The 13,649-nt window shown below is 43.1% G+C and overlaps 1 protein-coding gene across 1 annotated transcript in view; it reads right to left on the bottom strand.

Annotated features, from left to right (window-relative positions):
• Window positions 1–7,622: 7,622 nt before the first annotated feature.
• The window catches only part of LOC112815298 (uncharacterized), a 32,138-nt gene continuing 26,111 nt past the window's right edge, over window positions 7,623–13,649 (bottom strand). The window contains 5 exon segments of the mRNA XM_073887333.1: window positions 7,623–9,589; window positions 9,592–9,728; window positions 9,730–10,311; window positions 10,875–11,058; window positions 11,498–11,624. Of these exon segments, the coding sequence (XP_073743434.1) occupies window positions 8,709–9,589; window positions 9,592–9,728; window positions 9,730–10,311; window positions 10,875–11,058; window positions 11,498–11,624 (1,911 nt within the window). The 3' untranslated portion in view covers window positions 7,623–8,708.

The following is a 13,649-nucleotide window of genomic DNA, read 5'->3' on the forward strand; positions in this document are numbered from 1 at the left end:
AATAAACAAAATCTTAAAAAAATATATCCCATTCTAGAGGATTAAGTTTTTCTTCTAATTGTGTCAGTTTTTTGGAAATATTATTCTGGGTTAATAGGACTAAGTACGTAAACATTTGACATTTTCCTTCTGATCTGTATTTCTTCAATATCCCTGCAGCTGCTACCACTGTCTCATTAAAATGACTTACTCCTGGGGCAACTGGGTGGTGCAGTCAGTTCAGTTCCAATTCTTGGTTTCAGCTGGGGTTGAGATCTCAGGGTCGTAGGATCAAGCCCTGAGTTGGGCTCCATGCTGAGCATGGAGTCTGCTAAAATTTCTTCCTCTTCCTCTGCTCTTCCCCACCTCATGCTCTCTTTCTCTCTCTCTCTCTCAAGGCTTTTTTAAAAAATTACTCCCAGTGGTGAAACCCTTAATGTCGCCTATGTAATGGTCTCTGACAAAGAACACCAGGAGTCATGGTCTTGCAGCTCAAGAGTGTGGGAGAGGGAGCCAGACACATGCATCTTCCCTATTTGTCAACAACGAAACAAACCACGTTTGTGGTGAGGCGAGTCTTAGTTGTGGGAATGACTTACAACTCGTGCTCCAGGCATAACTGCCTTGAGGAAATTCCTAATTTCTGGGAATGCTGCTTCTCAATGTTTGTTGTCCAAATACCTCTGAGACGTTTACATGAAAGTCCGTACCAGAATGGAAACATGTCCTTCCTCCTCATTCCTTCTTGCTGGGGATTGTGCTGAATTGTGCTGAACAGGACGTTTCTTGCAATGATGGATAGGTTAGTGGTTGGTCATGCTTCACCCAGTGGTGTCTCCTTGTATTAATTCCAGTGGAGGAAGGATGGGCCGTGCCTTTCTCTTTCCTCCCGACCACTCACGCTTCTGTTGATCTGCCCCCAGTTGACGCAGGTCAGTTTCTATCCATCAGATGGCCCCCAGGGATGCTCCTCTGGCCCTGGGCCTGGTGCGAGTGTGGTTGTATTTTGGGTGGAGCTGGTTGGGCTTCATGTCTGAGAGGGTTTGTAAGGTGAGCAGGCCCAGTGGGACTTGGGGAAGGAATGTGGTAGTGTGAGTGCACAATAAGGATACCTGCACAGTCTCTGCAGAGAGGAATGCTTCCGTCTAATTATTCCAACCACTGTCGGAATGGGATTTGCTCTCTACTGTCCTCAATTCACCAGCATGACCAGTGACCGTGTGGATCCCACACACTAATAGGGGTGAATGTAGGTGCACTGAACTGAAACAGCATGGAAGGTGTGTCACCACCACATTTCGATGTCACCACCAGTGGGAAACAGTCCATATGTGACATTTTCCATGGAACTCTCTTTTTCATAGCAGAACCATGAAATCCAATTTCATTTTTTTTACAAATTGTTAACCCTTCCGTGTACCCAGAGATCGTTTTCCCTGTGATTTTGTGGTTCTTTTGTTTCCAGTTCTCTTCAGAATCTGAGAGCGAAGTTTTGCAGGGGTGCCCACCTGATGCTTGTGTGGAGGCTCTGAATCTGCACCTGTTCTGTGTCCTTCAGTGGTTGCCCAGTCATGTGGCCAAACAGGGGACACAGGACGTTCCAGGGAGACAGCGGATTATACTCAGGTCCTAGAAGGACAGTCAGTGCTTGTAAAGAAGGGGTGACATGGGGGAACACCAGGGGAGCAAGCAGGACTGGGAGGGTGGGAAGCAATAAGCATGAGGACATGTGGGCAAGTGCCTGCAGTGTCTAGATCAGTGTGGAGTGTCATCGTTTGCTTTGAGCCGAGTGTGTGGCACACGAGGGAGCGAGGGAGGCTCAATATTTAGCACCTGACGCTGAATATAGAGTCTGGGAAAGAAAGGCTCCACTTGAATCATGATCCTGACTTGGTTCCTTTCTTGCTCTGTGGCCTTTGGAAAATCACCTGCATCTGTAGGCCTCGGGTAGCTCATACAAGGAGATAAAAACATTATCTACCTTATAGAGTCTGCTGAGGAGCAACTGGGTTTATCTATGTTGAGTTCCTTTATGGAGAACATTTAACGCAGTGCCGGATGTGAAGAAGCAAGATGTCAGTGTTCACATAGTATATGAGAACGCAAACATAGCCTCAGACAGTGGAAGCTGGCCTGGAGCTCACTACTGGGCTGTGGCTTTCTCTCACTGAGCAGAAACAGTTTCACCCGCCTGTCCTCCGACGAGGCACTTCCTTGTCTGTGAGGAGTCAGGGCACATGAAGACCATGTCACGGTGATGTCGGTAAGGAGGCTAAAAAATGAAGTCCAATCTGTAAAAATCAGCAAATATTCCCTGCCTCTAGCTGATGTGCCTGGTGCTTCTCTATTCCTAGTTTCAGCTGCACTGCATTCTTCCTGCTTTCTAGATAAGAGAGCACCTGGGTGGCTCAGTCAGTTAATCGTCTGCCTTTGGCTCAGGTCATGATCCCAGAGTCCTGGGATCGAGCACTCTATAGGGCTCTCTGCTCAGCGGGGAATCTGCTTCTCCCTCTCCCTCTGCCCCTCCCCTCTGCTCTTTCTCTCACTCCCTTCTTAGTTACTTCTCTATTCATCTATGCACCTGATATTTCTTTTTTTAAAAATTTTTTTATTTATTCATTTGATAGAGTGAGCATGAGCAGGGGGAGGGGCAGAGAGAGAAGCAGGCTCACCGCTGAGCCAGGAGCCCGACGTGGGGCTAGATCCCAGGACCCCAGGACCATGACCCGAGCGAAAGGCAGATGCTCAACCACCTGAGCCACCCAGGTGCAGGTGACATTTCTTAGAAAAGTATCACACTGGGATTTCTTTCTCTCAAAGGGGAAATGATTCTAGATTTTGACAGTAGTAATCACAATCACCAACAAGGGGGGTTAAATGACACTTCAACTTCTTTTATTTGCTCCATATCTGACACACTATTACAGTCTGGGGACACTGATCATTTGTTCTTATGAGATCAGCTACCATCCTTTCTGTGCAAAATCTTCAACTGATATTGACAGAATCCACAGTGCGCCTCCCATCAAGATTCAAATAGATCCCTCAAAAGTTCTCCCCAGGAGGGGCACTTGGGTGGCACAATCAGGTGACCGACTTTTGGTTTTGGCTCAGGTTGTGATCTCAGGGTTGTGAGATGGAGCCCCAGGTCCGGCTCTGCGCTCAGCACAGAGTCTGCTTTAGAGTCTCTCTCCCTCTGCCCCTCCCACTCCGTGCTTTCTCTCTCAAATAAATCTTAAAAAATAGTTCTTCCCAGAATTAATCAGTACCCTATAAATAAAACAGCTCTTCAAGGCATCAAACCATCTAAGGCTCAGGGCCTCATTATCTCTTGCACTAGTCCCTGTAATACCCTTATTTTACCTGTGACCCAATTGGATAGTTTGTCTAGGATCTCCGAACAACAAATCACGTTGTTACCAACCTCCATATGCTATAAGTACTCTGAGAAAGGACAAGGCCGTAAAACCTGAGGATCCTGAAGAAAGCCTGGAGAGGTCAAACACAAGGAGAGCAGAGCTCAAAATCCAGAAAACTTACTGTCAACCTCCCCTGTGGGTGAGAAAGCAATGAGACTTCTCTGCTGAGTTCTGGTACCTGTTTGCTCACCAGCCTCGGAGTCATTAGGGGTCTTCTGGGTCTCACTTCTGATCACCAAATAATGGAACCTTAAAAAATACAAGTGCTAGCTATTTTACCAGCAAAACAGTGGGTTTATTTGGAAATAGCAGGGAATTGCAATAGGGACAAGCCAAGTACGGCAAACATAAGCAAGTGAAGAGAAGTTGGGAGGGGCTATTCTAAGATAAGTCTATGGGAGTAAATGGAGCTCCAGTGTAGTGGTTTCTCACTGGCTGAGCTGTGATGGCCTCCCATTGGCTGGGCTGTTGTTAGGGTGGAGGAAAATTTTCTCACTCCAGCTGGGGGTAAAGTGTCTGCACTCAAGGTCCCTGTCTCCCCATTTGGTCTACCATTGAGAGATGGTAGGGTGTGAGCGCCCCTGCTGCTCCCAACTTTATGCTAAAGGAGGTTTCCTTTTATTTTCACAAAGGTACACACCCAGGAGTGGAAGTTCTGGGTCATATGGTAACTCTGTGATTAACTCTGAGAAACCACTACATTTTTCCACAGTGCCTGCACTGTTTACATTCCAACCAGCAGTGTATAAGGGTTCCTGTTTCTCTACATCTTTGCTGAAACCTATTTTTCATTTCTTATTAAATAGTAGCCATCATGGTTGGTATGAAGTGATATCTCATTGTGATTTTGATTTGCATTTCATAAATGACCAAATGGATTGAACATTTTTGAACAGGGTTGTGTGTTGAATTGAAAGTTTTTATTCTGTGGAATATTATGCAGCCATCAAAAGGAATGAGATCTTGCCATTTGCAACGACGTGGATGGAACTGGAGGGTGTTATGCTGAGTGAAATAAGTCAATCAGAGAAAGACATGTATCACATGACCTCACTGATATGAGGAATTCTTAATCTCAGGAAACAAACTGAGTGTTACTGGAGTGGTTGGGGGTGGGAGGGATGGGATGGCTGGGTGATAGACATTGGGGAGGGTATGTGCTACGGTGAGCGCTGTGAATTGTGCAAGACTGTTGAATCACAGATCTGTACTTCTGAAACAAATAACGCAACATATTTTAAGAAAAAAGGAAAAGAAGAAGATAACAGGAGAGGAAGAAAAGGGGAGTATGTCAGAGGGGGAGACGAACCATGAGAGATGATGGACTCTGAAAAACTGAGGGTTCTAGAGGGTAGGGGGGTGGGGGGATGGGTTAGCCTGGTGATGGGTATTGAGGAGGGCACGTTTTGCATGGTGCACTGGGTGTTATGAACAAACAATGAATCATGGAACACTGCATCAAAAACTAATGATGTAATATATGGTGATTAACATAACAATAAAAAAAATTAAAAAAAAAAAAAGAAAGTTTTTATTCTGAATTCTAGACCCTTATCAGATAAAACAAATTTCAATAAATTGGTATGTATAGATCATTATGTACTTATGGAGATGATTAGTGAAATTGCTGTCCATGTTCATTTGAATATATTAAGGGAAAACTGTATTTTTAGGTGTGATGATGGCCTTTGGGTTATGCTGAAAAATTACATTCCAGAATATTCATGGATTAAATAGTAGTATCTGAGAGTTTCTTCAAAATTATCTGGTGAAAAATCAGTGGGGTGAACTGGACATAAAACCTGATAGAAATGTGGTAAAAGCAGGTCATGGATATATACAGTTTTATTATGCCCTTTAGCCTACTTTCCCCCAGTTTTTATTGCAGTAAAATACACATAAAATGATCATATTAATTATTTTTAAGTGTAAAGTTCAGAAGTATTAAATACATTCACACTGTTGTGCAACCATCACCACCATCCATCTCCAGAACTCTTCATCTTGTAAAACTGAAACTGTTCCCACTAAATGCTGACTCCCCTCCCTCCCCTCCCCCCAGACCCTGGCTCCCACCATTTTACTGTCTATATAATTTTGATTACTCTTAGTCCCTCACACGTGGAATCATATGGTATTTGTCTCTTTCTAATTGGTTTATTTCACTTAGGATAATATCCTCAAGATCCATCTGTCTCATTACACATTGCAATTTCCTTACTTTTTAAGGCTGAAAAATATTCCATTGTATGTATGTACTCCATTTGGCTTATCTATTCATCCATCAGTGGACATGTGAGTTGCTTACACATTTTAGGCATTGTGGATAATGCTGATATGAACACAGGTGTACCAGTATCTCTTCAAGACTCTGCTCTTAATTCTGTTGGGTATATACCCAGAGGTGGAATTGCTGGATCATATGGTTGTTCTTTTTTAAAATTTTGAGGAACTACCATAGTATTTTGCACAGTGGCTTTTCCATTTTATCAACAGTGCACAAGTGTTCCAATTTCTCCACATCCTCAATACATGTTGTTTTCTAGTTTGCTTTGTTTTGTTGTTAGAAGCAATCCCATTGTGTTTGAGGTGGTATCAGATTGTAGTTTTGATTTGCATTTCCCTAATGATTAATGGTGTCATGTATTTTTTAATGTGCTTATTGGACATGTATATATATTCTTTTAAAAATTAACATATAATGTATTACTTGTTTCAAGGGTACAGGTCTGTGATTCATCAGTCTTACATAATTCACAGCACTCACCATAGTACATACCCTCCCCAACGTCCATCACCCCATCCTTCCCACCCTCCTCCACTCCAGCAACCCTCAGTTTGTTTCCTGAGATTAAGAGTCTCATGGTTTGTCTCCCTCTCTGGTTTCATCTTGTTTCATTTTTCCCTCCTTCCCTTAAGATCCTCTGTCTTGTTTCTCAGATTCCTCATATATATTCTTTAGAGAATGTCTATTGAAGTCATTTATTAATTTTGAATCAGGCTTGTTTTTTTTTGGGGGGGTTGCATTTTAAACGTTCTGTATATATTCTTATTCTGGATATTGATATCATCAAATATGTGGATTTGCAAGTGTTTTCTCCCATTCTGAGTTGACGTTTTACTGTGTTGATACTGTCTTTTGATGCACAGAATTTTAAATTTTCATGAAGCCAAGTTTGTCTATTTTTTTTTTAAGATTTTATTTATTTGTTAGAGAGAGCACAAGCAGAGGGAGCAGCAGCAGAGGGAGAGGGAGAAGCAGGCTCCCCACTGAGCAGGGAACCTGATGCGGGACTCAATCCCAGGACCCTGGGATCATAACCTGAGCTGAAGGCAACCGCTTAACCAACTGAGCCACTCAGGCGAAGCTGTTCCAATTTTGTCTCTTCCAAATAAGAACTATGAAGATTACCAACCAGACCTGAGTAGCCAATCCAGAACAAACCTCACATCACTCAGTGTTCCTCCAAATCACAGAAACCCCAAACTGGTCAGTCTCTTAAAACACTCTGATGCATCCTACAAACCTTCCTGGTGAGTGAGTGTCCCACTGCAGTAGCATAACATACCCACTCCCCTTGACTACAGGCATGGTCCTGGTGTTCTTTGGCTAGATTACACTGATAAAATAAGTTTTTACTATCATGAATGAATATGAAATCATGTTAATGTCAGAAATTTTAAGTACATTAAAAAACCAGAAAGAAAAATACATGAATTTGTACAAACCTGTTAACACTGACTCAATGAATGGTGCCTAAATTGGCAAAATTATAACATGATTTCACACTCTGTAATTGCAATGGGATATTTTCATATATCCCAAGTGAAAAGTAAAAAGAACATTTCTTAGTATCCATGTTGGTGGAGGACATGGAGCTAATGACAGGTTAGGTTTGAGAGAATGAAAGTCAAGTCCCTGCTGTCTGTTTTGAGGGGACTCTTGATTAAAAGGGGCAGGAATCAGTGTAATGGTCTAGAAGGCAGTGTCCATTCTGCTTTCTATGTCTCATGAAAATTTGTCAGTTAATGAATGTTAACCTGGAAGTATACAGGAAAGACATTTAGGAAGGTTGAATTCCCAGCCTTATCCACATTTTCATAAGGAAATCTGGTATAACCATCTCTATCTATACGCTTCATTATGTCATAGGTCTCTATTCTTAATTCAAAGCTTGCTGTCCAAGTCACATGCAGAAGCAAGGAAAAGAGCAAATTGCAGGAGATAAAGATCACCCTTTTTAGAGTTTTGTATATTTACAAATTTTTACATTAAACGAGTATTTCAGTAAGAAGAAAGAAATACATAAGTGATATCCACTATGTGCCCTTCCAGAACAGTAAAACTGCAAAATGTCCCAAGTCCTGTTATTCTAATGATACAGAAAGACTACTGTTTTGTTCATCTCAGCCTGTCAGTAGTGATCCTGTCAGCTAGGAAAGCCTAGGTGTGCTCACCTGGGCCACACTGCTTTTGGTGAGCCCCCACAGACCTGACCCCATCCATACCTAATGTTGTGACTGGACTGTTCCCTGTAGTTCTTATTATAAGACGCACCTTAGCAACAGCCATTGTGGAACTTAGAAGAATAAGGTTTATTACTCACAAGTCCGGGGAAGTACACAGTACACCTGGGGCCACACAGTAAGGCTGTAAGTAGAGAATGCAGACCTGGTGTTCTATGTATGTTGGGGACAAGGGTGGGGTGCCTAGAGTTTTAAAGGTTTATTATTTATTAGGAACTTCATTGGTGGAGGGTGGCCTGGTTCTGTATCTAGTTGTTCTGCTGGCAGCTGCATTCTATAGCCAACAATGTTTATTCTAGACGGAGGTCTTTCACGTAGATGCCTCAGCAGTCAAATGATTACTGTCAGGCCCCTACATTATAATCTGAAGCTCAATGTCACTTACACTACAATACACTATGTAAGAGTTAAACTTTCTGTCACATTAAAAGCACACTTAAAATTACTATGGCTCAAATAAACTACCAAGAAAGAAAATGGTATTAACTGAAAAAAACAGGAAAAAAAAAAACCCACTTTTTAAACTCCTGCACTCTAGCTGAAAGACTTAGAGAATTATTTCTCATATGAACACTTATTTGTGAAAGAACTGGAAATTCACTATTTAGGGGTCCGTTTTTAAATGAGGTAGTGACAAACAGTACCATATTTATAACTTCTATATTTCCTTCCTGCAGTATGATACATGAATTAGTGCAAGATTTTCCAACATTACTTACAATTATGGAATTTCTCTCTAGAAAGCATGACCCAACTCAAATATTACATGCATTTCTGGAGCTGCTACCCAATGTGCATTCTCACATGGTTTCGAAAGGATGAGGGCCACTTGAAGGCTTCCCCGCATTGTTTGCATTTATGGGGTTTCTCTCCAGTGTGCATCCTCACATGCTTTTGTAAGGATGAGGACCAACTAAAGGCTTTCCCACATTGTGCACATTCATAAGGCTTCTCTCCAGTGTGGGTGCGCATGTGGCCTTGAAAGGATCTGGAAGAAGTGAAGGCTCTCCCACAATTCTCACATTTATACAGTTTCTCTTCAGTGTGAATTCTCACATGTTCTCGAAAGGTTGAGGGCCAACTGAAGGCTTTTCCACACTGTTTACACTCGTAAGGTTTCTCTCCAGCGTGGGTTCTCACATGCCCCTGGAAGGACTTGGGGGAACTGAAAACTTTCCCACAGTGCTCACAGTTATACAGCTTCTCCCCAGTGTGCTTCCTCACATGTACTCGGAAGGTTTCAGGCCAACTGAAGGCTTTCCCACATTCCTTACATTCATAGGGCTTTTCTCCAGTGTGAGTGTTTTCATGTCTTTGGAAAGACTGGGGATAACTGAAGGTTTTCCCACACTGTTTGCACTTATAGGGCTTCTCTCCAGTGTGTGTTATCATGTGTCTTCAAAAGGTAGAGGGATAAATGGAGGCTTTCCCACATTCCTTACACTTATATGGCTTCTCCCCAGTGTGAGTTCTCTCGTGTCTAGTAAGACTGGAGAACTCGTGGAAGGCTATGCTGCACTGCTTGCACTCATAGGTTTTCCCTGCTGTGTGTCTCTTTTTATGTTGAGCAAGGGAGTAGGGACGTCGAAACTTTTTCCCACATAACTTACATTCATAGGGCTTCTCCCCAGTGTGTGTTATCATGTGCCTTTGAAAGACTGAGGGATAAAGACTTTCCCACATTCCTTACACTTGTATGGCTTTTCCCCAGTGTGAGTTCGCACATGCCCAGTATAACTGGAGAACTCGTGGAAGGTTTTCCCACATTGCTTGCATTCGTAGGTTTTCTCTGACGTGTGAATCTTCATGTTGAGTGAGGGAGTAAGAATGGTGAAAGGCTTTTCTACATAACTTACATTCATAGGGCTTCTCCCCAGTGTGTGTTACCGTGTGTCTTTGAAAGACTGAGGAATAAATGAAGGCTTTCCCACATTCCTTACACATATATGGCTTTTCCCCAGTGTGAGTGTTCATGTGCCTAGTAAGACTGGAGAACTCGTGGAAGGTTTTCCCACATTGCTTGCATTTATAGTTTTTCTCTGGAGTGTGAATCCTGATATGTTGAGTGAGGGAGTAGAAATAAGGAAAGGTTTTCCCACATAATTTACATCCATAGGGCTTCTCTCCAGCGTGAGTTCTTAGGTGTGCATGACAAACGCAAGCCTGCTTGCATTCTTGACACGGATGTGGTTTTTGTACACAGTGAGATCTGACATGCCTCTTCAGGGAAGAAAGATGCATGAAGCCTTTTCCACACTTGGTGCATTCATAGAGTTTTACTCCAGTAGAAACATGCTTGCAGAAATTAAAATGGGGAAACCGGCTGCACGTTTCTCTGTGCTGATTTCTTTCATTACTTTCACAGAATCTGCCTGTCACAGGATTTCTGTTAAAAGTCAGAAACACTTTATCAATGTTATGTTTATTAATGATTTATTATTAGCAACTAATAAGTATTAGAGCCAGATGACTAACTGCATTTTAGTATACAGGAAGTTTTTCTACCCTCTGTGGATTGTCTTAGAGTTAACTAATGCCCTAGAAGTGACTTCTATCATGTTCACTGTTCATACTGTTTATCATGTGTGGGGTCTTCCTAAAAGTGTCTAACTGAATTATGCTTAAACACTCAATGTCTCAATCAAGTTTTTAAAAACTTTCTTAGTATTCTAAATAGATTTGGGGGCATCTGGGTGGCTCAGTCAGTTAACTAACTGTCTGCCTTCAGCTCAGGTCATGATCTCAGTGTCCTTGGGATCAAGCCCTGCGTCATGCTCCCTGCTCAGCAGGGAGTCTGCTTCGTCCTCTCCCTCTGTACCTCCTCCCACCCAACCCACTTGTCCTCTCTCTCTCAAATAGATTTGGAGCTGTTTTTATTTTTTAAATTTCATGACCTACCAAAACTCTGTCCTGGGATTAGTACTGCTTTATCTTGTGAACACAACTCACCTCAGATGTCTTGCATGGTTTCCATGCTGATCTTCAGTGCTATGGTCTTCCCAATTTTTTTCTAAGATGTAGGCACAAGAATGATTTTTTGTGAATTTTGCCATTTTCTGTTCATTAGATTTTTTTTTCTCATGCATATCCTGTTGAGAAACCAACCCACTGGCTTTAAGCAGTGTTTCATAATCTGAAACAAACAAAAAGGTGAATGAACATATTAAAGGAAGAAGGAACTTATGAGTAAAGAAAGACTTTGAGGACTTTAGTGCTTTCAGGACTTCATGGATGGCAGGCAGGAGGGGTCAAAATGGTAGGCAATTTACTAACAACTATCAAAAGTTTTCCAAGAAACCTCTCTGTGAACCAGACCAACACATGAAGCTGATCCCCCACTAATGAAGCCAAAGGAGTTTCTAGTCTGAATCAAGACAAAAATAAAACCTCAGTTTAAGGGACACATTTCCACTGTCACGGAGACATTATTAGATTGTAGGTCCGTGATGACTGTGACAATGTCTGTCTTACTTACCAGTGTATTTCTTTTCCACATTTCAAATTGTGGAAAAGCACTGACAAGAGATACTTGTTTATTAGATGACTAAGTGAAGGCCTGAAGCCATCCTTACCCACTGACACCAGGTTCTGGAAAGTTTCTAGCATCACATCTCTGTAGAGGTTCTTCTGCATAGAATCCAGCAAAGCCCACTCATCCAGGGTGAAGTCCACAGCCACATCCTCAAAGACCACCGAGTCCTGAAACATATGAATGTGTGCAGGAGGAAGGGTGAGTCTGAAAGCACTGGGGACCTAAACTCAATTCACAGGAAGTTCAAATCAGATCCTCTGGTCTCACAATATGTGCTCTGACCCTAATAGGCTTACCTGCACCACTAAGGAGTCAACCTTAACCCTATATTTACCGTGACCACTCTTGTCTTACTCCTTTCTATCAGCAGGACCCAGAGAGATATGCCATGCACATTAAATAAATACTTCTGCTAGAAAGTATGCAGTAAAAGGGTAACAGATCTTAATTGTCCAAACCCTGAATATTCTTTAGGACTAGCCCTTGAGCAACTCCTGGGAGGAAATCTGCAAGCCCTCAGAATACATGGATTGATAAGAGTGTCTGTGTATATAGGTGGGGCCTTGGGCCCTGGGACATACTGTATCAGACTTCTAGAGGAGCTGGATGCTGAGAAGCTAACACCAGTCACATAGGAGTGCCCATGACTAACCCTCAATAAAAAGACCTGGGTGAGCTCCCCTGGCTAGAAATATTTCATAAAAGTTGTCACACATTAAGCTCTGTATGTACAACTGCATTGAGAGGGGACGACTTGGAGCTTGATCCTGGTTTCTCCTGGATTCTGCTTTGTGTTCCTTTTCTATTCACTAATTTCAATACAGACCTTTTCCCCATAGTCAACTGGAGCACTGTGTATGAGAGCTTTTCTGAACTAAGTTCTTCTGTGGAATAAATATTTCTGTGAGCCCTTGTAGTGAGTCCTCATACCTGAGGTTGGTCTTGGAGACCCCTGACGCAGAGCACCATCAACTCCCTGGGTCATAAAGTAATTCACTACAGGGGCTATCAGTAGATTGAAACTGCCAAGATATAGAACTAGTGAACGTGAAGACAGGCTGGTTATGCAATCTGAAGAACAGAGAGAATAAAAATGAAGATAGAAGAAATGTAGGGTGCAGGCTGAGAGAAGCAACTGCACAAGTACAGGGAGAAAAGAGGCCACCCTGAAGAAGGTAGGAGTGCAGAGATGGAGTCTGGGGGAGATGGATCGCAGGTGCTACAAAGGGAAGGGAGCCATGGTTGCAAAGAAAGCTGAGACAGGAACACACGGGAATGCACAAGGAGAACACTTCCCCAAAGCCACTGGCTTGGAAAATGAGAGGGGCTGATTTTCATGAGTTTTTGCAACCAGTGTGGCTCAAAGACTGGACTTAAAGAAGTTGGCAGCCTTGACTGGGATAGAGCCGTAAGAGCGCTGCCCTACTCCTGCACTGAAGGCATGCACAAAATCCCAGGGTAGAGAGCATGATCTGAAGATCATCTAACAGGCACAGGGAGAGACTGTTCACTCTTTTTGAAGTGCATCTGTGTGAGAAGACATTCGCAGAGTTGCCTCTCAGGGGACAAAAGAGGCTGCAGGTGCCATTTCCCTCCCCTGCCCCTTAGCATAGGAGCAGAGACACCTGCTGAGGGCAGCTAAGCCGGACACTGGCTGTTTAGGCTGCTTGCTCATAAGAGCACAGTGAGATCCTTTCCCAGAGGACCAGCACAGGTCCCCACCACAGCAGGTCCCTAAAGTCTGCAGTTTTAAAAATCAGACAGCTTGGCTGGTGTAGAGCCCAAAGTACTTTGCACTACCCCAGGCAGACAATCAACATGGACACAGTTTGAGAACAGCAATCTGAAAAATACCTAAGACACATGAGGGGGAAATTGTTCACTCTTCTTGGAGGGCTTCCCTGAGAGCAGCGAGCATGGACTCCCTTCTCAGGGGACAAGGAGCTGGCTGGTGCCATTTCCCTACTCCACCCCTCAGCATAAACCAACTTCAGTAAACGGCACAGCACCAACACTGACTTAATCTGCTTATATCAAGTCCTGCCTCCCTGCACTCTGCAGGTACTGTTTTTCTCAGGCAAGTGTGCCTAAGGATCAGCACAGCGGGCCCCTTCCCCAGAAGACCAGCATAACCCCCCCAACACACACACACACACACACACACACACACACACACACACACACACACACAC

The sequence above is a fragment of the Callorhinus ursinus genome, unplaced genomic scaffold, assembly GCF_003265705.2.
Source record: "Callorhinus ursinus isolate GAN/ISIS: 27379988/994484 unplaced genomic scaffold, GSC_fseal_2.0 scaffold77, whole genome shotgun sequence".
In the NCBI taxonomy this organism is placed as follows: Eukaryota; Metazoa; Chordata; class Mammalia; order Carnivora; family Otariidae; genus Callorhinus; species Callorhinus ursinus.